General features: G+C 41.6%; 1 protein-coding gene across 3 annotated transcripts in view; it reads right to left on the bottom strand.

Moving 5' to 3' along the window:
- SPIDR (scaffold protein involved in DNA repair) overlaps positions 1-27,707 on the bottom strand; it is a 279,388-nt gene that overhangs the window by 145,809 nt on the left and 105,872 nt on the right. For all 3 annotated transcript variants that reach the window (XM_025265438.3, XM_044928779.2, XM_044928780.2), the window contains exons 7-8: positions 21,510-21,610; positions 4,260-4,473 (exon numbers count right to left, since the gene is read on the bottom strand). In XM_025265438.3, coding sequence (XP_025121223.3) covers positions 4,260-4,473; positions 21,510-21,610 — 315 coding nt within the window. The remainder of the gene's footprint in view (positions 1-4,259; positions 4,474-21,509; positions 21,611-27,707) is intronic.

Raw genomic sequence — 27,707 nt, 5'->3', positions numbered from 1 at the left:
CTGCTAGAACATGTAGTTGCTTCCACACAGATCCAAAGTAACTTAAATAGCTGCATGTCCATGACACTGTTAGTAAAAATGGTGATAGACACAATGCAAGCAGATGTGACAGTCAAGAAGTTTGAATGTTATGACCCAACTGCCTGCATCAAACAGCTACACTTAAACTGTATTAATTCTGTTCCCTCATCTATAGTGTGGAAATGACAAATTCTACAGACATCCCACAAAAGACAGCAGGTAACAAGTTAATTCTGTATTGGACTGGAGTCATAGTTCTTAAATCAATTATTACTAAAATCCTTAGGATTCTAGATGCAGGTAAAATCAAACAGGCATTTCTATTTTCTGTTACCAGAAAAAAGAAAAGGGTCTGAGGCCAACTTTGGAAAGGGAATGAAGTCAGAATTGTTTTTACATTACTGTCTTCTCTGAAGGAAAAAAGTATGCAAAATGATAAGCTGATCTGTTCATAGACATTGTAGAAGGTAAGAGCTGACCTTCAGCCCAATGAGAAAGTGGTCCAGGGTTCAGAACCACTGAGAGGGTGATGCTGTGACTGGGGTTAGAGAAATCCCTTACGTGTTGGCGTTCCCACTACTCTAGTCTTTGGATTATTCTTTCAAGATTACATTCCTAAAACAGCTAAGGATGGCATTTTTACTGAGCATAATTACTGAGTAAGCTATTAATTAACATATTCATTTTCAACGTTATTTTCAAACTTCCTCAAAATATCCATGAATGTTCCACATAGTTTTTTAAAAAAAGCCTGATACTATTAAAAAAAAAATACTCCATAATATGCTTAAGATTTGTGGTCAAACATATATCTACTTCCCAATCATCAACCAGACTAGTCTGATTTTTTTCCGCCTGGTCATTTTTCTCCAGCCATTAAAGGATGGTGATGGAGTCCCTACAGTGTCGCCATGCTGGGCTGAGTGAGAGTATGGCTCCTGTGAAAACAGCTGGAGACCCAAGGATCCTGCTTGTGCAGAAGTACAGTTCCTGACTGATCAGGAGAGCACTGCTGTTAAGTGAACACTATCTGTCCTGTAAGCTTGTGGAGAGAGAAGGAAAACTTCCAAGCATTTTCATGTTAGCTAGGCTGGGAAGATCTAATAACTGAGTGCTTTCACAGCTACAAATACTAGTACATATATTCCCACTTCCATTTCAATTCCTCAAAAATGAGCTGGTTATCTAATCTCAAGATCTTCTGAGAAAACATGGATCCATGGACAGAGGAGTCTGGAGTCTGGCGGGCAACAGTCCATGGGGTTGCAAAGAGTCGGACATGTCTGAGCAGCTAACACCTTCACTTCGCTATGGTCATATGGTCTTGCAAAGCACCAATCATATGTGCCCTGCCCTCAAGCAGCTCACCACGGAGGGTCAGACAGAAGTGTGACTGAAGTGATTTTCTATCAGATGTCTTGTAATAGCGGCGTGTGGAAGGCACAATGTGGCATGTAAGCAGAGCAACCAAGCGCGTCTTGAGTTGGGAAGAAGAGGCAAGGAAAGCATACAGAAAAGGGGCAGGAGAGGCACAAGTTTTGTCACATGGACCTGGGGTCATGAAAAACCCTCTAGTAAGAAAGAACCTTACCTACAAAGGCAGAGGGGTGGGGTGTGTGTGTGTGGACTCTCAGTGACCACAATAAGCCACTGAAGAACAAGACCATGCAAAAGTCACCCACTATCTATTCTGGCTTTTGTCTTTGTTTCACAGATTACCATTATGTTAAAAATAATAAAAGAAAAAACAACTTCGAAAAATTAGGAAAAACTTCATCATTCTAGCTAGGACATGTACGGATAAGGCATGTTATGCTTCCATGATCTGAACTCCCAGAAGGCAGAAAGCAGGATTGTTTCCAAGACCTTTCAACTAAGAATAAATCTATACTGAATTATGAGATATTTCCTGGGTTCGTGGATGTGCTTTAATCTGACAGGTCATGATGTGTCTGTTTGTCTGACAGAACTCGTGTGCTACATGGAGTGTTCCAAGAGGGAGACACACCAGGAGAGCCAGGCAGCAACGCTGGCTGCACTTTCTCCACGCAGGAGCTCAGGGGCTGTGCTCTGCGCTGACAGCCCACCTCTGGAAGACCACGGCCAGAAAGCAGACACATTTTTAAACAAGGCAACTTTTCTTTTTGCTTTTCCAATCTTTATTTTTATGATAAAGAGTACATGTGGGCCAACTGGGAGGCCGCATTAGACATGAAGCATTCCATTCATTCATTAATGTATAATATTTAACCAAAAGCTTAGTGCTGGAACCATAATGTTTCTAACAGGCCTTCACAGCACTTGTGCCCCTGCCAGGAGCTGCCTGTGTTGCTGGATCAAAATGACTGATGTGTAGTTTCTCTCAAAGAAATCAACCTCGCTCAAGACAGAAAAAGGGCAGTATCCGCTGACCTCAGTAAGTCTTCCTCTTTCAGAACAAATCCACAGGAAACTTTATCCCTAGGACTTCACTTAGCTTACCCTAAATGTGTCACCTCAGTAAGCAGTGTTGAACTCAATGCTCTGTTACCTAAAATACTCACCAAGGTTACTTCCTAATTCTTCACAGAATTTTCAAAATCACTGTGTGAAGTCGAAGCCTCTGAACCACACAGTTATAATTATGTTTTATGTCATAGAGAAAAACATGTAGAAACAGTCTGGTTCAAAATGGAGTATTTATTATCATTCATCTTCAGTCATCTTATGGAAAAGCACAGCAGAGTATCCCTGCCATGCGAATCAACAATTATGTATTTACCTCGTGATAACTTAATGAGATATAAACTTGTAACCTGTGTATGATTCTATATGTGTATTATATTGGTCAATTTTAAAATGTATTAAAAATTTAAATAAAGTAATTCAAGTTACCTGTGATATCCTTAGCCTATTTGGAAGAATTTAATTAGAGACTAATGCTCACTCACTATAGACAAAATGAAAAGATCCCTCCTCTGGAGAAGAAGTTAAACTTAAAGATCTTTACAATGACAATGACCATGTTAGTCACTCAGTCGTGTCTGACTCTTTGTGACCCCATGGACTATAGCCCACAAGGTTCCTCTGTCCATGGAATTCTCCAAGCAAGAATATTGGAGTGGGTTGCCTTTCCCTTCTCAAGGGGGTCTTCCCCACCCAGGGATCGAACCTGGGTCTCTGGCATTGCAGGCAGATTCTTTACCATCTGAGCCAGCTGAATTCAAATCTAAGAATTTATTGGTGAATGAAATTTAAAAAATGCCAGTAGGGATGCTTTCCTGGTGGTCAAGTGGTTAGGAATCCGCCCTGAAATGCAGGGGATACCAGTTCAACCCCTGGTCCAGGCAGATCCCACAGGCTGCTGAGTAACTGAACCTGTGCACCACAGGTGCTGAAGCCTATGTGCTCTGGAGCCACTCACAGGAGAAGCCACCGCAGTGAGTCCATGAACCACAAGTAGAGAGTAGCCCTCGCTCTCTGCAACTGGAGAAAGCCCACACAAAGCAATGAAGATTCAGCACAGTCAAAAATAAATAGATAAATAATTTAAAAAAAAACTGCCAATAAAATCAATATCCCTGAGGGACTTCGCTGGTGGTCAGTCCAGTTGTCAAGACTCCACGCTCCCAGTGCAGGGTGCTCGTGTTTGATCCTTGGTCGGGGAACTAGACACCACATGCCAACACTTAAGACCCCGTGTGACACAGTGAAGACTGAGGGTCCTGCCACAGCCAAAACCTGGAGCAGCCAGATGAACAGATAGTTAACTTAGTAACCCTTAAAACAAGTCTGTGCAAACTTTCCCTCTTCTTCTTGTGGTAAAAATTAATATCCTATGCAGAAGAAAACAAACATGGTATCCTCAAAAATAATTTCTGATCCACTAGTGACCACTTATGCCCCGGAAGATCAAACCCCTATTTCATCTTACTTTATGATTTTTACCCCTCAGACAAAATAATCACCATTACTAAAATTACATTTCTAAGAAAAATAAAAACAGAAACAGCCAGATTTTATAAAAACATAGCCCTTAAGTAGAAATTTTGATGTGGACCTCCACCCCCACCAAATTATCGAAATTTTGTTGCCAGAAGTACAAACAAGCCATGAGAGGCAGTTCAGAGCTTCTGTTACATAAAACCCATGTTGAATCCTGGCTCCTTTCCCCTGGCATCACCATACAATAAAGTGATAAAAATGTTCCTGATAACAAAGTCTTTTGAGACACACTCACAGTTGGTGACTGCACTCACCAGGGAGGATAGATGTGGACAACATCCTGTGGACGCCCCCTGAGACAGTGGGCAGTCTCCTTGGTGAAGAGAACCTTCAGGCTGGCCCCCGTGGCTCCACCCTGAGAAGGGCCGTCAGCCTGTGGCTCTGACAGCTGCCTACACGTGGCGACGTGGACAGTGCACTCCTCATGCAGCTCTAGAATCTTCACAGTTAAGACACCAGATTTTATACCTGGAAGGAGACGAACAAAGGCAAACCCATCATTTCATAAAGCATGTTTTTACTCTAAAACTTGAACCCTTTCAAAAACAACAATAAAGGGAGCATGACCCGGGTCCCCCTGTCTCACACGCCCCTCCACTTCATTACCTGCTCTGAATGCCTACTTGTAAACGATGCAGTATGACTGACCAGCTGCAAATACTGTAACAATCATACAGATTAAAAGTTGTGGATTTCTGTGGAATAATGGGAGTTAGGGCTCGAGACTGAAGTGGATGGAATTTGATCTGGATTCGATCACCGGCTCTCTTATTAAGTTGGCCCAGTTACACAGCATTTCAACACCTCATTTTTCTCATATGTAACATGGGGATCATGCCGCCTGCTTTGATTAATATTTTTAAGAATTAAGTAAGATAAATAAAGTTGACGGTGTGCATAGCCTGTAACCACATAGCAGAAATCCCAGATATGCACCCAAGGACTCTGTCACATGCTCCTGGAGATCGAGACAAGGCCACACAACTCAGTGTTGTTTGTAAGAGCTGGAAACCAACCCAGCATCAATCGGTGGCCAGTGGATGAACTGAGGGGGTGAACAGAGAAGACTCCACAGCAGCTACGTGAGTGGACCTGATCTGTGTGTATCAGCTGGGAGAGATCTCAGTAAATAAAAGGGGTAAACAAGCTGTGGGCAGCCTAACACCCTAATGCTATTTCTCTCAAACACAAGGACCAATAAAATACCATTACAGACACAAATGTCAGACAGTTACAGAAATATGGACTAGTATTTCTAGTATCACAAGAAAACTTGTGATAACCACTGCATCATGCGAGAAAGGAGTGTGCCTCAGGAAGGGAAGCCAGGCGACTTCAAACTTATCTGCTATACTGTTATAAAAATATGTGAAGCGGAAGAGACAAAAGATTAATGTGCTGTTAATCCTAGTTAGTGACTACTTATTACTTTTATTACTCTCTGCTTTTTAATTAAAAAGTAAATGCATTAAATGAGATAAAACCTAAGTGTCTGGCACATGTCTTGTTAATAACAGATACTAATACAAGTTTCATTGCCACTGTAGCTGACCAGTTAACTAAAGGTTTTAACAGGGCCAATGCTGTGGATATACAGTTTAATTTCGTTTCCATTTCTAAAAAAAAAAAAAAAAACCCTTTCACTTTTCTCCATCATTTTCTCCTCTTCCTCAAATTGTTCCATACTCTCCTCTCTCTGAGTGCCAACAGCACTTCACGTATGAAGTAAGGTCACAGCACCTCCCCAGAGCACAACCGGGAACAAGCGTTTCTAAGGTATGCGTCTACCCTGAGGAGGGGGAGGTACATGAACAAGCACAATGCTAGGCTGCACTGGCCCCTGCGGGGAGTAAAAACACACCGTAAGAACAGCACTGCCTAGGAAGGGAAGACGGACTCGGCTCTGCCACTACAGGCGTCTCCAAGTAAAAGGCAGTCCACCCTCAGCAAGCAAACAGGAAGAGAAGTCAGCATACGCGGGGTCACTGTGGTGCACACATTTTTTGCCTGCGCTGGGCAGCAGAGCAGTGGGCGGAGTCAAGTTCACTGGCAGCAAAGAGAAAAGCCCTAGGGTTAGGGCTAGCCACAGGAACATTTCTGGACATATTTCAGGAATTATTAAAACTTGTATGCACACTCAGGGCTCATGCCCAACACCATCCTCCGCCACTGGCAGCGGCTGCTGCCCAGGGCTCTGAGGCCTGTGCTCTCCAGTACCCACTGCCCCGCTCGAGTTCAAGGGCCAGTGCCTGCCCAGGCAGCACCGTTCTTCCTCTGGTTACCAGTCACTGTTACGTGCAGCTGATCACAAAGTGACTTAGGTTTTCAATGGTCTGCCTCCAACTCTACAGTCCCTGACAGATTTTACAGAAGGCCAGACACTACAGAAACACGTAAATAGTATTACAGTAGAAATACGTGTAATTCTGAGTCACACTGCTACTGACTGCAGTTTCTCTGAAGATTTTTATGAGAACTCCTGACAATACCTAATAAATATGAACCCTGATCTGAGCATTACCACTGGACGCTTCCTGACTAACAGGTCTTGGCTGCAAGCGGGGCTCGGGGGCTGGGGGGGGGGGGGAGGTGAAGCTCCTCCCACAGGCCAGCGGGGAAGCCCAGGTCGGCTTTCTCTGGAGAAAGGAAGCAGGGTAACCTCCCCTTCCTCGGCGGGAGGCAGAGCCTGGACAATCCAAGGCCAATTATGCATTCGATGCAAGTTTCAATCCGAGCACAGCAGATACTGGTTTTACAAATGACCAATTTTGCAATTAGATGGAGAGGAACACAAAAAGGCTATTCTGTGACGGTGGGACAACAGTTTTTCATAAGCCCTGTTGAGACTCAGTCGAAGCTTCTATCTATGTTGTCAAGGAAGTATTTCCTGAATCCCAGCCACAGGCAGTGTTCCTTCCCTCAGCAACCCTCAATTGCCTTATCTACACTTATCTTTCTCATGAGAACCCTCCTTTTAGAATGGAGATGGTATCAGCTATTGTCTGTTGCTGCTGCTGCTGCTAAGTCGTGTCAGACTCTGTGCGACCCCATGGACGGCAGCCCACCAGGCTCCCTGGTCCCTGGGATTCTCCAGCTAGTGCCTAGAACACTGCAAACACTGAGAGACACGGAGCCTACAGCGCAGGGCCGGGTTTGCTACCCGCGCGATGGAGGCGGCCGCTGTCATCACAGCGCTGTCACAACACTAACTTCCCAAGGCATTTCTACACTTACTGATGTTCTCGTACCTGATCCACAATAACGCTATGAAATAGGTAAGGAATATACTAATCTCCCGTTTTGACCAATAAGAAAACTGAACAAGTCAGCTGCTCACATGACTTCTTCAGGGCAGAGAGGATCACTGGCAGGACTCAGGGGTTAGGGTTAGGTCAGAAAACAGTGTTCTCACGAGTCCTGGAAGCAGTGTCTTGAGGGTAAATGCCAGTGAAAGACAGGAAACTGAGGATGCTTTTACCCCTGTTTTATTATACTAAAACATTGGACTTGTTTAAAACAATTTCTTTTTTTTAGGTACACCAGGTTGAGAAGTGGACTCCAGTGAGGCTTCTCACTGGCAGGACACAGTCAGGATTTCAACACTGGTAAGGAAGAGTGTAATCTGACAGAAACCAAACTCCGAGGAAGAAGAGCTCGAAGACCAAATGGAGGGTACGGACAGCAACACAGCTCCAGAGCGGGGAAGGCTTGGGGAAGACCACTCACAGGAAATACGCCACCAGGGCTGAGCAGACGAAACCCTCCACGCTACAAGGGAAAACAGGCGCCTTCCAGGCAAACATCTGCTGAATGAATGCATCAATAAGTGACTTATTTTTATCACCTAACTGCTCTAAAAAAGTCTTTGCTTTTAAATAAACAAGAGGTCTAAAAACAATCAAGCAAATAATATAAGAACACAACATATTTTTGACACTTGAATTGATTTATCTGCAATATACAGGTGGCTAGAGTCCATTTATAATACATGTTAATTCCAATCTTTCTCAGTGGGTTACATTGATGAATTAATATATATATTGTGAGGACAACTTTCATGAATACCTACATAAAAATACTATGCAAAAAACTAACAAAAATTATAAAAGAAAGTACCAAGCGAGCCAAATTGCTATGTGGGGAGAAATATTGAAATCATCCTCCTATTGAGACAGAAACATCTGTAATTTTTTATTATGAAATACCTTTCATAATGGTTGCATTAACTTTAACTTGTTCCATTAACTTATCCAAATGTTGACCACAGAGTAATTTGGGATTTTCCCTATATTATTACTCTTTGTCTTCACAGATATACCAACAGGCTAACCTATAAAGAGTCTGGCTTTAAAATACATGTCCTACTATTCTTTGAAACTGGCACTTTTTCTCTTCATCAGGCCAAATCATCAGCAGGTGCCCGTCATGTTTCCCTCAGTCTTCACACCTCATGTACACACATAAACACACATGCACACATGAAAACACACATGTGCACACACAGGCTGGGGTGGGAGGGCAAGACAGTAGAGCAAATCGGGGGGCTTTAAAGTTCACTTGCTTCCTGTGCAGACAGAGGAGCAGGTGTGTGTGTGATGGGCAAGGGACAGGGGACAACAGTGATATGAAGATATCAGTGTTAGGCTTAGTAAGACTGAGATGCCTCTTAGTTATTACAACAGCCTGGCCCCAACTGACCTCCACAGTCTGGTACCAGACTGCTTGGCCCTATCCCACGGCCTTCCAGAGCTGTCTCTTTCCGTGTAAATTTGATGACAGCCATTCCTGTTCTTGAACGCTTCAGGGGCCAACCACTGAGTAACCCAAACAACGGTCCACTGTTTAGAAACGCTTTTGTAACCAGTTACTTCTCCCTGCTCTGCCCTCAAGTTCCACAGCTCTCAAGAGGCTTTAAATTATTGCCATACTCTCAGTTTAAGAAAGCACTTCATCACCATCTCCCAGGTGAATGCTCTGACCACAGTTGCTTCCCGTTCAGTAGTTTATCTCCATTATGTCATCACTGTAGCTCGCTCTTACCAAGATTTTAACACATAAAATGAATAATTTTGTCTACTAAATCATTAACTTTGCACTGTACTTGGATAAATACCAATGAAATATGTATGAGCTAAATGAATTCCAACAACACAAATTGGTGTAAAGAAATTTGGGACCTCTCTTCTGTTCTTGATTTCACTGCCAACCAAGATGGTTGTGACCTCCCTCCCCTCAACTGGAAGTGATGTGTACCCAAGGGACGCAAAATAAACTGCAATAAACACTACAGTCCAAAATCAAATTCAAGTGGTATTTGATCTATTCACTCTACTGTACCATTGCTTATTTTCATTAATATATACTGAAAGTTGAATTGTATTTATTTGTACACAACTGTACTATCTTTTGAGATGTTACAACAATGCCTGATTCTGCCAATGATCTCAAACACCCAGCAATAGTATAGGCCTGTGCGTGTTCAGTTACTGAGTCTTTAACTGCATTGTTGTTGTTGCGGTTCAGTCATTAAGCCGTGTCTGACTCTGCAATCCCATGGGCTGCAGCACTCCAGGCTCCTCTGTCTTTCACTATCTCCTGGAGTTTGTTCAATTTCATGTCCATTGAGTCAGTGATGCCATCCAGCCATCTCATCCACTGCTGGCCCCTTCTCCTTTTGCCTTCAATCTTTCCCAGAATCAGGGTCTTTTCCAATGAGTTGGCTCTTACCATTAGGTGGCCAAAGAACTGGAGCTTCAGCTTTAGCATCAGTCTTTCCAATGAATATTCAGTGTTGATTCCCTTTAGGATTGACTGGTTTGATCTCCTTGCAGTTTTCAAGGGTCTCTCAAGATCCATCTTCAGCACAACAACTAGAAAGCATTCTTTATGGTTAGCCTTCTTTATGGTCCAACTCACATCCATACATGACTACTGGAAAAATGATAGCTTTGACTAGATGGACCTTCGTCAGCAAAGTAATGTCTGCTTTTTAATATGCTGTCTAGATTGGTCATAGTTTTTCTTCCAAGGAGCAAGTGTCTTTTAATTTCGTGGCTACACTCACCGTCCTCAAGATTTTGGATCCCAAGAAAATAAAATCTGTCACTGCTTCCACTTTTTCCTCTTCTGTTTGCCATGAAGTGTTGGAACCGGATGCCAGGATCCTAACTTTTTTTAACGTTGAGTTTCAAGCCAGCCTTTTCACTCTCCTCTTTTACCCTTATCAAGAGGCTCTTTAGTTCCTCTTTACCTTCTGCCATTAGAGTGGTATCATCTGCATACCCAAGGCTGTTGATATTTCTCCAGGCAATCTTGATTTCAACCTGTGATTCATCCAGCCCCACATTTTTCATGATGTACTCTGCATTTAAGTTAAGAGACGTTACTCTGCAGGATAACAATAAACAACCCTGACATACTCCTTTCCCAATTTTGAACCAGTCTCTTGTTCCATGTCCAGTTCTAACTGTTGCTTCTTTACCTGCATACAGGTTTCTCAGGAGACAGGTAAGGTGGTCTGGTATGCCCAAGTGCATTATTATATTATTACTAATGCTTGGTACATCAAAATTTTAGTTTCTGAGTAAATGTTGTAAGCTGCCATCAGATTCATCTCACAGATAATTTCACAATAAAATTCATAAAGCTCTAACTAGGAGTTCTAGATTACAATACCTAAAAACTGAATTCTGAGGAAATTTACATCTTAATCCTGTAAAAGCACAATTATTCTTTGTAAAACTTATGCTCCCCCTTAAAATTTTAAGTCATCTGGCAATGATGAACAGACACATTTCTTAACCACAACTGCTTACTGAACTGTAAACAATTATGCTTTCACTTCTTGATTCTACATTTTTTTTTTGTTTTGGCCTTTTCACCCAGTTTAAAATATTCTCTTCCAAAAGCCACAATAATTCTAAGCATGAAACAGAAATCTGAAACCCAAGTCTTAAAAAGAAAAAAAAAAAAAAAAAAAAAGAACCAGACAAGACAACATGGCCTGAGAGGCTGTGATGCTCATCACAGTCCCCAGCAATGTGAACAATGGAGAGAGCACGTCAGCCCCTGGGATCACAGAGACACAGGGCGGCCACCAGCTGTGTCAGAGGGTCTGTTCTCTGGGGTAGCCTGCACTGTTCTGGAGAGGGTAAATGGGCAATGGAAGGTCTCATTTTTTAAGAAATTCAAGTAAGGAAAAAGCATACAGAAGCTCCAGGAAAGCAACAGACCCCTCAGCGAAGTTCATACAAAACCAGAGAAGAGGGAGTACTCTGGAGTGCATGCCTGTGTCCCCCTAAATCCACATGTGCAAGCCCTAACCCCACGCTGTGGCTATATTTGGAGACAGACCTCCAAGACAGTAATTAAGGTTGAAAGAGGTCATGGGAGGGGCTGATGTGACAGGATTAGTGAGGGTCCTTGGGCGAACAGAGCCACAGCTTCCTGTATCTCTTTGCTGAGCAGAGAGGAAAGGCCCTGTGAGCACATGCCCAGATGGCCGCCGTCTCCAAGCCACGAAGACAGTTCTCTCTAGAAACTGACCACAGTGGCACCTCAATCCTGAACTTCCAGCCTTTAGAACAGTGAGAAAATAAATGTCTGCTGTTTAAGTCCTGCAGTCTGCAGCATTTTGTACAGCAGCCAAAGCCGAGTAAGACAGATTTCGGTACCATGAAGTGGGCTGCTGCTATAGCAAGTATCTGAAAATGTGGGTGCAGCTTTGTAACTGGACAGTGGGCAGAGACTGGAGAAGTATGAGGTACATATTAGGAATACAGATGTTAAAGGAGATTCTGGTGAGGTATCAAGCAGACGTAAGGAACAAGTCATGGACAGCGGAGGACAGGGGACTGCTATGGACCGAATGTTTCTGTCCCCACAAAATCTTTATATTGAGGTCCCTAACGTGATGGTGCCTGGAGGTGCAGCTTTGTGAGGTGATTATGCCAAGACAGCCCTCAAGAATGGGGTCAGAACCCTTATAAGAAGAGACACAGCGAGGGTCTCCCTCCTCGCCTGTGAGCACACAGCAGAAGCCAGAAAGAAGCAAAACTTGAAGATCTGTAAAATTTTCAGCCTGTCCATATTGCAAAACAATGAAAAAGCATACTGGGACAAGAATACCAATGATGTAGCTAAATGATCACTCAGTAAAGAGATTTTGTGAGCACAGACACTACCAGTCTGAATGAGAGGAGACAAAGACCACGGGAAATGAAGGAAGGCTGCGAGGCTTCTTCACAGGGCAGAAAAGCTAGCCTGCATATATGTGTCACCCTTCAAAAAAGGGAATGATGACCCTAAAGGCCACCCAGAGATCCTAAGGGCTGCCACTCTCACCACAAGGCCGGGACAGGGCTGGTATTCCCTTCTGTGCTTCCAAGGGCAGGGCTGCGTCTTGGGTTTGTGGGGAGAAGATGCCCTTCTCCGCCCCAGGGGTGGTGTCTCTGCAGAGAGCCTTCGGTGAGAGGCCCAACAGAGCCGTGGGGGTGACACCATCCTCCAGGGGGCCTGGGTGGCAGAACACTGAACCAAAGAGGATTTTCCTTGACCTTTAAAATTAATAGAATGACCCTTGGTAGTTTCTGGGCTTGCTTGGGACTTATCACTGCATTCTTCCTTCCTGTTTCTTCCTGTGGAAAGACAACGTCTGTCCTATACCTGACCGCACTATATCCAGAAGCACATGACTATGGTTTCACAGCTATTGAGGAATTCTGTCTCAGGCTGGAATCGAACCTCAAGTCTCACCTACATCTGATTCAGACATCTAGACGAAACTCTGGACTATAGAGCCGATGCTGGAAAGGCTTAAGGGTTTGGGGGCTGTTGGGATAGAATGAATGCATTTTGAATGTGAGAAGGACATGAACTGTTGAAGGCTAGAGCAGAATATTTGAGACTGAATGCTTTGGTCCCTCAAAATTCATACACTGAAGCCCCCTCGCCTCCCAGTGTGGATATAGTTAGAGACGGGGCCTCTAAGGAAGGGTCTAAACTTAAATGAGGTCATAAGGATTGGGGCACCAATTTTAAAGGATTAGTGTCCTTTGTTGCTGTTCAATTTCTAAGTCGTGTCTGACTCTTTGCAACCCCATGGACAGCAGCACACCAGCTTCCCTGTCCTTCACTATCTTCCGGAGCCTGCCCAAAGTCATGCCCTTTGAGTTGGTAATGCCATCCAACCATCTCACCCTCTGTCATCCCCTAATCCTTTTGCCTTCAACCATTCCCAGCATCAGGGCCTTTTCCAATGAGTCGGCTCTTCGCATCAGATGGCCAAAGTGCCCTTAAAATAAGAAGAGAAACTAAAGAACCAGATCTCTCTCTCTCTGCATAAGCACACAGCCAGATGGCAGCTGCCTAAAAGCCAGGAAGAGAGCCTCGCTAGAACTAGATCTTGCCAGCACCCTGATTTCAGAACTTCGGCCTAAAGAGATCTGAGCAATAACGTCTGCTAGCCAAGTCACCCAGTCTATGGTACTAAGTTATGGCTGCCCAAGCTGACACAGGGTCTAGTACGGGTTAGATTTCCAAAGGTGAGCTGTGTGTGGGACCACCTGATGTGCAAACTGACCCTTCCACTCTGAGTACACCCAAAGCAAGGTCTTCTTTATTGAAAAACTTCCTTGTTTAAAAACTTTCCTTCATAGTATTGTAGGTAGTATTTTTGGCTCGGAAAACAGTGTTCTAAACAGTGTTCTAACAGTGTTTTAAAATGGTGTTCAAAAATCATATTGCCCACCTCCTAGAGTAATGGAAATAAAAACAAAAATAAACAAATGGGACCTAATGAAACTTAAAAGCTTTTGCACAGCAAATGAAACTATAAACAAGATGAAAAGACAACTCTCAGAATGGGAGAAAATAATTGCAAATGAAACAACTGACAAAAGATTAATCTCCAAAATATATAAGCAGCTCATACAGCTCAATATCAGAAAAACAAACAGCCCAATCAAAAAATGGGCAGAAGACCTAACTAGACATTTCTCCAAAAAAGACATACAAATGGCCAATAAATTCATGAAAAGATGCTCAAAAGATACTCAATATTATTCATTATTAGAGAAATGAAAATCAAAACTGCAAAGAGGTATCACCTCATAGCAGTCAGAATGGCTATCATCAAAAAATCCACAAGCAATAAATGCCGGAGAGGGTGTGGAGAAAAGGGGACCCTCCTTCACTGTTGGTGGAAATGTAAATTTATACAGACACTATGGATAGCAGTATGGAGATTCCTTAAAAAAAAAAAAAAAAACTAGGAATAAAACTACCATATGACCCAGCAATCCCACTACTGGACATATATCCTGAGAAAACCACAGTTCAAAAAGACGTATGTATCCCAGTGTTTACTGCAGCACTAGTTACAACAGCCAGGACACGGAAGCAACCTAGATGTCCACTGACAGGTGAATGGATAAAGAAGATACGGTACATATATACTATGGAATATTACTCAGCCATAAACAAGTATGAATTTGAGTCAGTTGTAGTGAGGGGGATGAAGCTAGAGCCTGTTATACGGAGTAAAGTCAGAAAGAGAAAAACAAATATTGCTTATATGTATATATGCGTTAGCATATAGATGGAATCTAGAAAAACAGTACTGATGAACCTATTTGCAGGGAAGGAATGGAGACGCAGATGTATAGAACAGACTTGTGGACACAGTGGGAGAAGGAGAGAGTGGGATGGATTGAGGGGGCAGCACTGACATATACACACTGCCCCGTGAAAAGCAGCCAGCCGGTGAGAGGCTGCTGCATGACGCAGGGAGCTCAGCCAGCGCTCCGCAGCGACCTAGAGGGCCAGATGGGGAAGGGGAGGCAGGCGCAAGAAGGAAGGGATAGGTGTACAATCATGACTGATTTGCACTATTATACAGCAGAAACCATCCCAACACTGTAAAGCAACTTCCTCAAAATAAAAAATTTAAAAAATCACACTGAAAACAACTTTTAAAAGGTCATAGGGTTTAAATATCTCTATTTTTTATATATTTAACATCAGCTATAAAGCAAACAAATGTCTTGAGAAAAATTTTAGGAACCCAACTACAAAACAGGCAATTACTACTTCTGGATAGTTATTAACTAGCAGAGTCCTCTAGAAATCAGGGCTCATATCCACCTTCTCTAAGCCATCCTGAGGGAGGCTAGAGTGTGTGTGCATCTGTGCAAAGTGCATACTCACTGGCAGTCCAACATGCTGAAAACCCTGCAGCCAAAAGAACTAAAGACACATGTACTGACGTATGGACAGATTCAGGGTGTCCCTAAGGCCCTGTTACTCTTGATACTCACTTCAATAGCAACCCTAATCCCCTCCCACTCTCTGAGAACTATTCATAAAGGATATTCTAGTGAAGAACTTCTAATCCATCAGTTAAGCCACTTTATCATTTTATTTTTTATTTTTTTTTAGTTAAGCCACTTTAAATTGGGTCAAAATAGGCAAGCTTCCCAGGTGGTGTAGTGGTAAAGAATCTGCCTGGCAATCCAGGAGACATAAGAGATGTGGGTTTGATCCCTGGGTTGGGAAGATCCCCTAGAGGAGGAAATGGCAACCCACTCCAGTATTCCTGCCTGGCAAAGTCCATAGACAAGAGCCTGATGGACAACAGTTCATAGGGTCACAAAAGAGTTGGACATGACTGAGCACACACACAGGCAGTATAAATAATTAGACAGAGCAGTGTACGTTCCAGCAGGAATTACAGTGAATTCACAACTACTAAAGAAGAGCAGGTATTTCGGTCCTGGGTGCCATTCCCTTTCCAAGGACACTGTAATTGACCCTAAGAGGGAGGAAAGGGCAAAGGAGAGCAATCAGCTGAAGGATTAAAATGAGATGATATAGAAAAGTTTATCGTCTCTCCAAGGGCATGCATGGAGAGACCAGGGAGTACAATCACCAGAGAGCCTGAGGGGGAGCACTCGGAGGATGCCTTCATGCTGAAACAGTGGACAATGGCAACACAGGATCTCAAGGAGAAATCACCAAAGGTTTGGCTAAGACAAATTTTCTCAGGAAAGAAAGAGGCACAGATCAAGTGACCTGCAAGGGTCTTCAGCTCCTTCAGCAGAACTAGGACCATTTCTGCACTCTGGTATCATGGAAAAAATTTAAATTTAAACCCCCGACATCATTTATTTACTTCATAAACACCTACTGAGTCCCCGGGCACAGCTCAGGGCTGGGGTCAGCCCTGCACATCCTTGTGGCACTTTGCAGAGCTAGGATTTACCTTTACTTGGTATACCTACCGAACAACAGGACGCCAGCAGTGTAACTACCAACAGAGAAAAGTGTCCTGGGCCCGGTGGTCAAGTGGCTATCATGAAGGACACGGCAGGTGCAGGGCAGCTGTGACAGGCTCAGGGTGGTACGTATGTGAGAAATAACTAGTTGGGTGGGCCAAGACCCGGACCAAGAAAGCTCACACCACAGGCTCCGACGGTGATGGACACTCCAACACAAGAGGCAGTCAATGGACATGTTTTAAAGCAGACAAGCGACAGCAGATTAGCCTCTTAGGATAATGACCCCAAGAGGCTGAAAATGAAGACAGGCAGGGACAGGGAGACCAGGCGGGAGCTGACGCAGCAATCCAGGCACAAGGGGACAGGGGCCTGAACTCGTGGCAGATGGGATCACTGAAGAGGTCTGACCTGAGAGAGTTGTAAGGTAGAATCACCAGCACTGAGGGACTTAATGGGTTGAAAACATGTGCAAGAGAGACCACGGAGAAAAAAAAAAGAGAGCCCGTGGAAGACACTTGGTGTATAGGCCGGGGTAGCAGGTGGCAGGCACACTGGTCCGCAGGGTCTGCAGGCACTGAGGTGCCGGTGGGGCTGGTGCTAGGCCAGGGCAGTTTCCAGACTGCCCAGCAGTCCTGGGAATGGGGGGGTTGGCATGGAGATCCTAGATTATCCAGGAAGGACACAGAACAGAAGAGGTCAAGGCAGAAGCCTGACGAACACCTGCTGAAGCTGCACGCAGAGGAGGAGTCACACAGAAGGAAAGTGTACACAGGAGGAGGCAGACCAGGAGGGAGCGTGTCCCTGAAGGAAGGGCGACCAGCTGTGTGAGGCTGCATGAACACAGAGCCGAGGAATGACCACTTCCGCATACTGGTGGAGATGGAGCAGCGTCACAGGGGATGGAAGCGGGTGTGCTCAAGTTGCTAGCCTTGTAAATCGCTGTCACAGTACAAAGGCAGTTTCCAAACTTTGTAAGGCATTTTACTAATCCAAGAACTTACTTATTCTGCACGCGTGTTGAAAAGTTTCCTATTTTGTAACAGAATGTGTTGGGAAAGCTTAGGAGCATTGTGTGATAAGCAGCCGCCCACTCTAAGACCACCATCCTGCAACATCACTTATGGGGCACAGCTGGGGAGCAGGCCGCCAAGTCGGCTGGCTCACTCCCCTTCCTCACCATCTTCCGGGGAGACAAAGGCAGTCAAGCCTGGACTCCTACTTTCAAGCAGGCTCCTTCAGGCACCAAGGTCCCAAGTGGAAATTACAACCTCTCTGAAAGTAAAAATGAGCTGACAGAGTTTGGAAAGATAGACTGGTGAAAAGGTTACGATGACACACTCAAGATTTCACATCAGGACAAAGGCCGACACGATACTCAACTAGGCTGGAGGGTAAAACGACAATTGCTTGAGCAAGCCAAAGGGAATGTTGCCTTGCCAATATCAACGCTTTTCTAAAGGTCAAAACTAGCATTTTTGAACATACAGATAATTTTTGTCATTAATGAGGTCCCAATTTAACTCTATGAATGAATTTTTATTCATTGAGCCACGTGTGGAATTCAACAGCAAATATGTGTTACGCACTATATAATTCATTTAGAATGGGCTAACTTTGCAGTCTTGTTTTTGGATAATTTACAAAAGAAAACAGAAATAAAGATTCTTTTAAACCTCAGATCTATGAGAAAAGAATCTGTAGAATTACTGTTTTTCTTTTCATGTAAAAAGAAATGGAGAAAGCACAGATTAAATAAACTTGCAGGGAATCTGAAAGCATCATTTAATTCTGCTGTGCCACCAAATCTCATTACATGGGTTTTTAGGTAGAAAAACTCACAAGAGATGAAAAATAGATGAGGCAGAAACAGCTAAGGGCTGACACACAGTAGCTAGAGAGTTGGGTTTGGTATCAGTATCCCTTCCCCTCTCTCTCAGGTCCCATCAATACTTTAACATAATTATGAAATAACTTGATCATATGAACTCTTTTCTACTAATTTACACTTGCAATGATCACTGGAAATTACAGTCATTTGGGACATGAAGCCACAGTTCTAACAGCGGGTAAACTGGTATCATAGTTTGTTTCCTGACTTAAATAACTCAAAGAGAATTAATGTGAGTTCCTCTTGCCCATGACTACAAAGAGCAATATTAAATACCACTGCCGTACCTAAATGTGGGTTTGGATATAAAAAGTGGAAAAAATAAAGCTTAGACACTAATCGGCTTTCTGGTTTTATTGGTCAGAGGGAAGCTAGAAATACTCCAGAGGCAGCTCCCTTGACACCAGAGGAAAGCGGAAGTTAGGAAAAAGAACTGCAGCTAGACCTCCTCAGCACCCTGGAGCTGACCCACACTGAGCAGGTCACAGGCAGGGTCCCTTCACTTGAAGCAAAGGGTAAATAACTAAGATAGACCAAGGAGTTGAAGAAAACATTTTAAATGAGTTTAAGACTTGGAACTAGGAAACGGCAACCTGTTTCAGGCCATGTCATTCTCATTCCATAAATCTGAACAAACATGTATTGTTTTTAAACTTGTCATATTATGTCAAAAACCCCGTGTCCTCACAGAAACTAAAATTTAACAGGCACAATACTGCCAAAAATCAGACAAATTAAATAAACAGCCAACCACATGCCTCTCTTTCCTAGCTTTAAACTCTCAATATTAGAATACTTAGACCAAGTCATATGTATTTTCTATCAAGTATTTTTCTCAAGTAATTGAAGGATCTTAGTTTACCAACTAACTAGGTTTGGCAGAAATAATCAATCATTTACTAACACCAAGACACTTTTTATTTATGAGAAAATACTGCAATGAAGAAATTAAGAAGGACATGGCAATCTACTCCAGTATTCTTGCCTGGAGAGGCCTCAAGGACAGAGGAGCCTGGCAGCCTGCAGTCTATGGGGTCAGGAGTCGGACCCTACTGAGCGACTAAGCACAGCACAACACAGGAGACAACACACATCTACACACAATCCCTGGTTCTTCCAGCTCACATCACGGTCACTGTACAGAAAACGCTGGCCCTGTCATTCCTTCTTCCTCTCCTGACCACTCAAGTGGGGAGTCTTGAACACGACCCTGTTTCAGGGGCCTCCCGAGTCTTAGAGGGGTCCCTGGGAAGCAGTGAGAAAGAGGCAGGGGCCAGATTTCTGGCTTCTCGCTCCAGCAGGGCCGAGGGAGACCCACTCCACAGGAGCCACTACTCTGGACGCTTCCGGTGCCTCAGGGGCACAGCAAAGGGCGAGGAGGGCTCCAGGAGCAGTGCCCAGGGGACCCGCTCTGCCCCTGGAGATGAAACTTCTGAGTGCTCACAGCTAACGATGCTCAAGGACAAGGAGCATCTTGTTACTCAGCGTTGTAACAACTGCCTCACTGGGAAAATCAACCTCGGTTTTAAAAATATTTTTTAATTGGAGGATAATTGCTTTAGAATATTGTGATAGTTTCTGCCGTACAACAACGCAAATAAGCCATAATTATATATACATATATATATATGTATATATCTCCTCTCCCTCTTGAGCCTCTCCCTCTCTCCCCCTATCCCACCCCTCTAGGTCATCACAGAGCACCAGGCTGGGCTTCCTGTGTTATTCAGCAGCTTCCCATTAGCTCTCTGTTTTACACATGGTAGTGTATATATGTCAATGCTACTTTCTCAATTCATACTTCCCTTTCCTTCCCCACGATATGTCCACAAGTACGTTCTCTGCGTATCCATTTCTTCCCTGCAAATAGGTTCATCAGTACCATTTTTCTCGATTCCACATATGTGTGTTAATAAAAAATATTTGTTTTTCTCCAACTTACTTCACTCTGTATAATAGGCTCTAGGCTCAGAGGGTTTCGTCACAGAGATACCCCATGAGTCCATCCCTGAATTTCAGCTGTTCACTATATGTCAGTTCCTGGGATTGGGGAGACAGGGAATTACCTCTATTTAATATTTACAAGTTTTTCTCTTATTTACCAGTTGCTATAAACATACAGAAGTGAGAAAATACTTTATTATATTGAAAGGAAAAAAAGTCTTCTGCCAGCCCACAAAGGAAACAAAACACCAAACAGTGACATGTTCTTCCTAATATACACCTATAGTGAGGTATATCAAAAGGAAAGAAAAAGACACAACTTATTACAAATATCAAGGAGAGGATTCATAGGTCTGAAAAATAAGAAATTCATCAAAGAGAAAAACAAAATCCAAATTCTTAAATACAAAGACTTCTAAAAGAACAATGTATTGGAGTTGGTCTTATTCATGTTTTCAAATTAATAGATAATTTTTGCCTGTTTTTTTATTTTGCTTTTCTCTTTCACTCATCATATCAGTAAGTACCCTCTATTCTCAAATGAAAGAAAAGAAAACAAAAGGAAGATTCCAAATAAGCTATCTGGTGTTGATGAGCCAAACAAAAGCTCATCTGTTCCCTTCAGTCTCAGCACCCAGTCATACTTGTTTTACTTGGTATTTTTCTTGTCCAACCTCCAGAAGGTACTCTCTCAGCTCTATGCTTGACCATATGCTTAATTCACTTTAATGAGAAGTTGAAGTAGCAACTTTTAAGCTGCATACTACACCTCATTGGAAGGGTTCTACATCAATTTAGTGAGACAAGGACTTGGGATACTATTCAAGTTAGTGTTTATTGAATGTCTGTTTCAGGTGTGTGTGATGTGTGAATGTTTCAGGTGTGTGTCTGTGTATGAGTGATATGTGTAAATGTTAGGTTAGTGTTTCCTGAATGTCTGTTTCAGGTGTGTGTGTGATGTGTGAATGATATGTGTGAATGTTTCAGGTGTGTGTCTGTGTATGAGTGATATGTGTAAATGTTAGGTTAGTGTTTACTGAATGTCTGTTTCAGGTGTGTGTGTGATGTGTGAATGATATGTGTGAATGTTTCAGGTGTGTGTCTGTGTATGAGTGATATGTGTAAATGTTAGGTTAGTGTTTCCTGAATGTCTGTTTCAGGTGTGTGTTATGAGATGCAGTAAGATGTACTGCTTACTCTGGGTCACAGTCACAACAATCAGAAAGCTACTGAAACAGATAAAGCAGAAACAGATATAATATAGAACCCTCCAACTCAGATCTTTGGCACCTAGAGAAAAAGGGGTAAAAATAGTAACGATCAACTTTATATATTTTAATATAAAAATACTTTTACCTGGCATATTCTTTACTCACATATACCAGTGCAAGCCTTACCTGAAAGTGTCTTTTGGTAAGAAAGACCCTGATGTCTCCACAAAGAAATGGTGGATCTCTCTCGATTCTGCAGTCCATTTAGTCTTTCTGCTAGCCCGCCTCTGTTCAACAAATTATAATGTATTAAGTTTAGTGAAAAGAAAAGCTTCAGAACAGTTGGAACATTTATACTTTATACCCTCCAATCAGGGCATGCAAGTTTTAACTCATTTGGCATTACATTCTCTTCCTACAGGTCAAATCCTTCTACATTTGTTATCTCCTTTTTTAAGACTTCTTGGATGGTCAGTTTTCTGATTCTTAGAAATGTGGGCTCCTCTGAGATGAGTCTGAATTTCTGACTACTCTTTCTTAGTTAACTTACTCCATACATAGATACTGATTATGTGTTTCCTGCTATGCCGAGCCAAGCACAGGTGCCAAGGATATGAAGAAGGCAACAAGCCACACCACGGTGGACCTTATAGTCTAATCCTCAGACGGGCAAAAAGATAAGTGTAAAATGGGTTCAGAGTTGTAATCAAGAATAAAACCTGCACCCAGTTGACAGGCAGAACATTCAAATAAGAGGATCTGGGTATGAGCTCATTACTTGACCTAGAGATAAGTGACTATTAACTGTAAATACAGCAAGGATATCAACATTATACAAAGGAAAAAACTTCCATGAATGGCAGGAAGATGACTAATAATAAAGGATACACAGGCACTTCACAAGAGACCCGATCTATCAATGAATAAATAGACATATAGATAAATTATAAAGCTCATTTGGGTTTTTCCATGAACTACCTACATTCAGAAGAGTCAACAGTTCCTAACATATCTGTGACCACCAGAGAAACCATGATCAGCTGTTAATCACCATTTGACTATGTAAGTCATCAATGTATTTATTATCTCACAAAATTATGTTCACTGATCATTTCTCATTATTTCATTTTATTCTAATAATATTCCTTTGATGTAGAAACAACAGATATCAATACCCACCTCATACATGAAAAAAGTCAGAGCTTAGAGAGAGGTCAGGAAAATTCTCCAATATTGTATAACCAGCCAGATGAGGAAACAGAAAGGACGCTATGTTTGGCATTTAGTCAATCTTCAAGAAATGCTTGTCACTGCCATTACTGACTCTGTTAGATTTTTACTTGCACCCTGCACTCTTTCCACAATGACTAAAAGACCTCATTTTAATATACATTATATATATTATCACTACAAATTACTTCATTTTCCTATTAGGTAGTTTTTTTTTTCTACAGGCACTAATTATTTCTGAATGTGTGTGTGTGAGAGCAGTATATATTACAGAAAATTTTTTAAAATTCTCACAATCATATATATGCCAAAGCATCTCTACTTTATATATATGTAAGCCTTTCTTCAGATCACTCTGTTCACATGAAGTGACTAAGCAGGCACTACTGGCATCCTCACGTGACACAGGACAAACAGAAGCACTGAGAGTGCAACACTATGCAAGGTGAGACATCTGCTGAGGAGCACAGCTGGTGAACACCAGGCGGTCTGGCTCCAGAGATCACAAGCTCAAGACTCAGTGACACACCTACTGCCTCTTCAGGAATACCTGTTACTTAAAGATACTAAGAATACATAGAAAAGCAGAAGACCGTATTCTCTGCACAATGATCTAATTATTTACCAAATGTTTGTTTGCAAACTTATGACTTTAAGGGAGAAGGAAAAAAAAAAGACAACATACAGTCTGAAAGCATTATCTTACAAGTGAACTTAGGATTGAAAGGTAAAAGTCAAGAGTAAAAATGAATGAATGCAAAACTGTCCTCCACATGTGGGAGCATCTGAAGCCTAAGAGAGAACCTACATTCCCTCCCAGGCTTTGGTCACAGGATTCCTCTGTTCCAAGAATTCCTGCAGGGAATTCTGAGCAGGTGGACCAGAACTCAGGAATGGAAACACCATGATCTCTAGTCAACAATCACAATTCCAGTAAAAAATCTCTTGTATATTAAAAAAAAAAGATTCAATAAGGCTCTGCTATAATATATGCAAAATAATTTTTTTCTTTTTCAGTTTTATTGAGACATGTTTGACAAATAAATTTGTAAAGTATATACGGTATATACAGTGGTGATTTGATATATGTATACCTGTGAAAGGATACTCCCCCATTTACTCAGCTGATAGATCCACCACTTCACATGTTTATCTTTTATCTTTTTTGATGTAAACATTTAAATTCCACTCTTGACAAATTTCAGTTGTAAAATGTAGTGTTCTGAATAACGGTCACCATGTTTACATCAGATCCTCATAACTTACTCACTTTATGACTAAAAGTTTGCACTCTTTTCGCATGAAAGCATTCCCAGAAGTGGGACTGCTGGATAGTATGGAAGAATCTACTCAGTTTCCTCAGAGCCTCCATACTGTTTTCCCTAGTGGCTGCACCATTTACACTCGCACCAACAGCCCACGAGGGTTCCCGTTTCTCTGCATCCTGGCCAGCACTTGTCATTGCTTGTCTTTTTAATGACAGTCATTCTGACAGGTGTTAGGTGGCATCTCAGTGAACTTGGACTTGCATTTCCCTGATGACGACTGATGTTGAACATCTTTTCTCACATCTTTGGTCATCTGAATGTCTTCTTTGGAAAATGTCTATTCAATTCTTCTGCTCATTTTTAAAAGCTGATGGTTTGATATTTTTGCTATTGAGTTGCATGAGTTAATGATGTGTTTTGGATATTAACCTTTATCAGAAATAATTTACAAGTATTTTTTTTCCATTCTGTAGGTTGCCTTTTTCATTTGCTTCTGGTTTCCTTTATTCTGCAGAAGCTTTCTATTTTGAAAAGTTCCACTTGCTTATTTTTGCTTTTTTAGATTTTCTTTTGGTGTCAAATCCCCAAAATCCATCACCAGGACCAAGGTGAAGGAGATTACCACCTATGTTTTCATTTAAGACTTCTACGTTTTCAGGTCTTCCACTGAAATCTAACACCTGAATTGTTTTAATAAGTGGTGTAAGACAGGGGTTCAGTTTCATTCTTTTGTATGTGGCTGTCGAATTTTCCCAACACTATTGAAAAGACTATCCTCTATCCATAGTATATTGTGGCTCCACAGTTATGAGTTAATTGACCATATGTGCACAGGTTTACTTCTGGACTCTCTATCATGCTCCACTACCACTTTGTAATATGGTCTGAAATCTGGAAGTGTGATGCCTCTAACTTTGCTCATCTTTCTCAAGATTGCTTTAGCTATTTGGGGTCTTTGTGGATCCACATAAAGTTTAGGATTGGAATTTTGATAGGGGTTGCACTGGATCTGTAGATAGCTCTGGGTAGTATGGACATTTTAACCATATTAATTCTTTCAATCCATGAGAACAGAATAACTTTCCATTTATTTTTGTCTTCCTCAATTTCATTCACCAATGTCATAATTTTAAGTGTTTTGTTTTTTTTTTTACCTCCTTGGTTAAATTTATTCCCAAGTATTTTATTCTTTTTGATGGAACTGTAAAATAGGATTTCTTTCTTAATTTTTATTTTGGATAGGTTTGTGGTTAGCATAGAGAAATGCAACGGATTTTTGTACACAGAGATACTAGGGACTTGGTTCCAGACCAACACAGTGAATTTATTATCATAATAAAGCAGATCACAAGAAACTTTTTGGTTTCCTCATACATGTAAAAATTAAGTTTACACTACACAGTACTCTATTAAATGTACAACAGCATTATGTCTTAAAAATGTATATATCTTAATTTTAAAATGCTACTAAAAATGGCAGAAAAACACAGGGGTGCCACAAACTTTCAATCTGTAAAACAAAAACACATATTTGCAAAATACAATGAAGCAAAGCACAGAAAAAAAGAAGTAGGCCTATATTGATTTTGTATCCTTTACTGAATTTATTTACTACTTCTCACAGTTTTTTTAGTGAGTCTTTAGGTTTTCCTGTATAGTATCATGCCATCTGTAAATAAGACAAGCTCTAACTCTTCTGATATTTAGATGTTTTTTATTTCTCCTTCTTGCCTAATTACTGTGGCTGGTACTTTTAGTACTGTGTTAAATATAAATGACAAGAATGAATGAACATCCTTGTTGTTCTTGATATTAGAGGAAAAGCTTTGACCTTCTCGCTGTCAAGTATGATGCCTGCTGTGGGTTTGCACTTTGTGGTTTTTACAACGTTAAGGTACGTTCCCTTAACACCCAGTTTGTTGGAAGTTTTTTTCATAAATGGATGTTGATATCTATAAAAACATTTCCTGTGTCTATTGAAATGATATGATTTTTTTGTCTATCTTATTAATGTGATATATCATGTTGACTGATTTGTAAAGGGTGAACAATCCTTGAATCTCTAGACTCAATCCCAATTGATCATGGTACATAATCCTTTTAATATATTGTTGAACCTGATTTGCCAATACTTTTATTAAGGATTTCTGTGTCCATGTTCATTAGGGATATTGATCTATAATTTTCTTTTCTTCAGGTGTCCTTGTCTGATTTCCGTATCAGGGCCATGTAAAATGAGTTTGCAGTTGTTCCCTCCTTTTCTGTCCTTGGAAAGAGTTTGAAAAATATTGGCATTAATTCTTTATTGACTATGAGACAGAATTAAATAGTGAAGCCATCTGTTGCTGGATTTTTCTTTGTTGTGAGGTTTTTGATTACTGATGGTAAAGAATCTGACTGCAGTGCAGGAGACCCAGATTTGATCCCCGGGAAGGGAAGATCCCCTGGAGAAGGGAATAGCAACCCACTCCAGTATTGCCTGGGAAATTCCATGGACAGAGGAGCCTGGTGGGCTAAGGATGGTGGGGTTGAAAAGAGTCAGACAGGACTGAGGAACTCGCACTTTCTTTCAATCTCACTAGTAGTTCCTCCATTCAAATTCTTAATTTTATCTTGATTCAGTCTTGGTAGGTCGAATGTTGCTAGGATTTATCCATTTCTTCTAGGTTGTCCAATTTGTTGGTATATAATTGTTTATAGTACCTATCATAATTTTTTCTATTTATATGGTATTACTTATAATGACTCCCTTCTTAGTTCCAGTTTTGAGATTTTTCTCTTGTTGTTGTATCTAGGTAAGTGTGTGTCTATTTTGTTTAGTTTTTCAAAACAACATTAATCATTTCCACTAATCTTTTCAATTGTCTTTTCAATCTATATCATATATTTCCCTACTGATTTTTACTATTTCTTCTACTAACTTTGGGCCTAGTTGTTCTTCTTTATATGATTCTTTGAAGTGCAGTTAGGTTGTTCATGCACTGCTGACTTCATCATTATGAAATAATTTCCCTTGCCTCATTATAGTTCCGGGCTCAAAGCCTATACAGTATGATATAAGTAGAGCTACCCCTCTTTCTTTAGGTTTCCATTTTCATGGAATATTTTTTTCCACCCCTTCACGTTCAGTCTGTTTCTCTCTACTTAAAGGTGAAGTTTCTTACAAGTGGCATTTGGTTGGACTTGTCTTCAAAAAATCCATTCAGCTACTCTTTGTCTTTTGATTGGAGAATTTAGTCCATTTACACCAAAAGTAGTTATTGATAAATATGGATTTATTGTCACCATTTTGTTCATTGCTTTCCGGTTTTTTGTAACCCTTTGTTCCCTTTTGTCTTCTCTTTGTTCCTTTCATTTCAATTTGTTGATTTTTCCCTATGGTATGTTTTGATTCCTTTCTCTTTAACTTTGTTATCTATTATAGGTTTTTCACTCTGTGGTTACCATGAGGCTATATAATACGTCTGGTATTTAAAGCAGTCTACTTGAAGCTGATAACAACTTAGGTTCAAATGCTTACTAGAATTCTATACATTTACTTTATCCCACTCTGACATTTTATGTTTTTGATGGTACAACTTACATGCTTTTATCTTATGTATCCTGTAACAAAGCACTGTACTGCTGCTACTGCTGCTAGTCGCTTCAGTCACGTCCGACTCTGTGTGACCCCATAGACGGCAGCCCATCAGGCTCCCCTGTCCCTGGAATTCTCCAGGCAAGAACACTGGAGTGAGTTTCCATTTCCTTCTCCAATGCATGAAAGTGAAAAGTGAAAGTGAAGTCGCTCAGTCGTGTCTGACCCTCAGTAACCCCATGGACTGCAGCCTTCCAGGCTTCTCCGTCCATGGGATTTTCCAGGCAAGAGTACTGGAGTGGGGTGCCA

This window comes from Bubalus bubalis, chromosome 15, assembly GCF_019923935.1.
Source record: "Bubalus bubalis isolate 160015118507 breed Murrah chromosome 15, NDDB_SH_1, whole genome shotgun sequence".
Classification (NCBI taxonomy): domain Eukaryota; kingdom Metazoa; phylum Chordata; class Mammalia; order Artiodactyla; family Bovidae; genus Bubalus; species Bubalus bubalis.
Note: the sequence above shows the minus strand (reverse complement) of the source record. Positions and strands in the feature narration are given on the sequence as shown.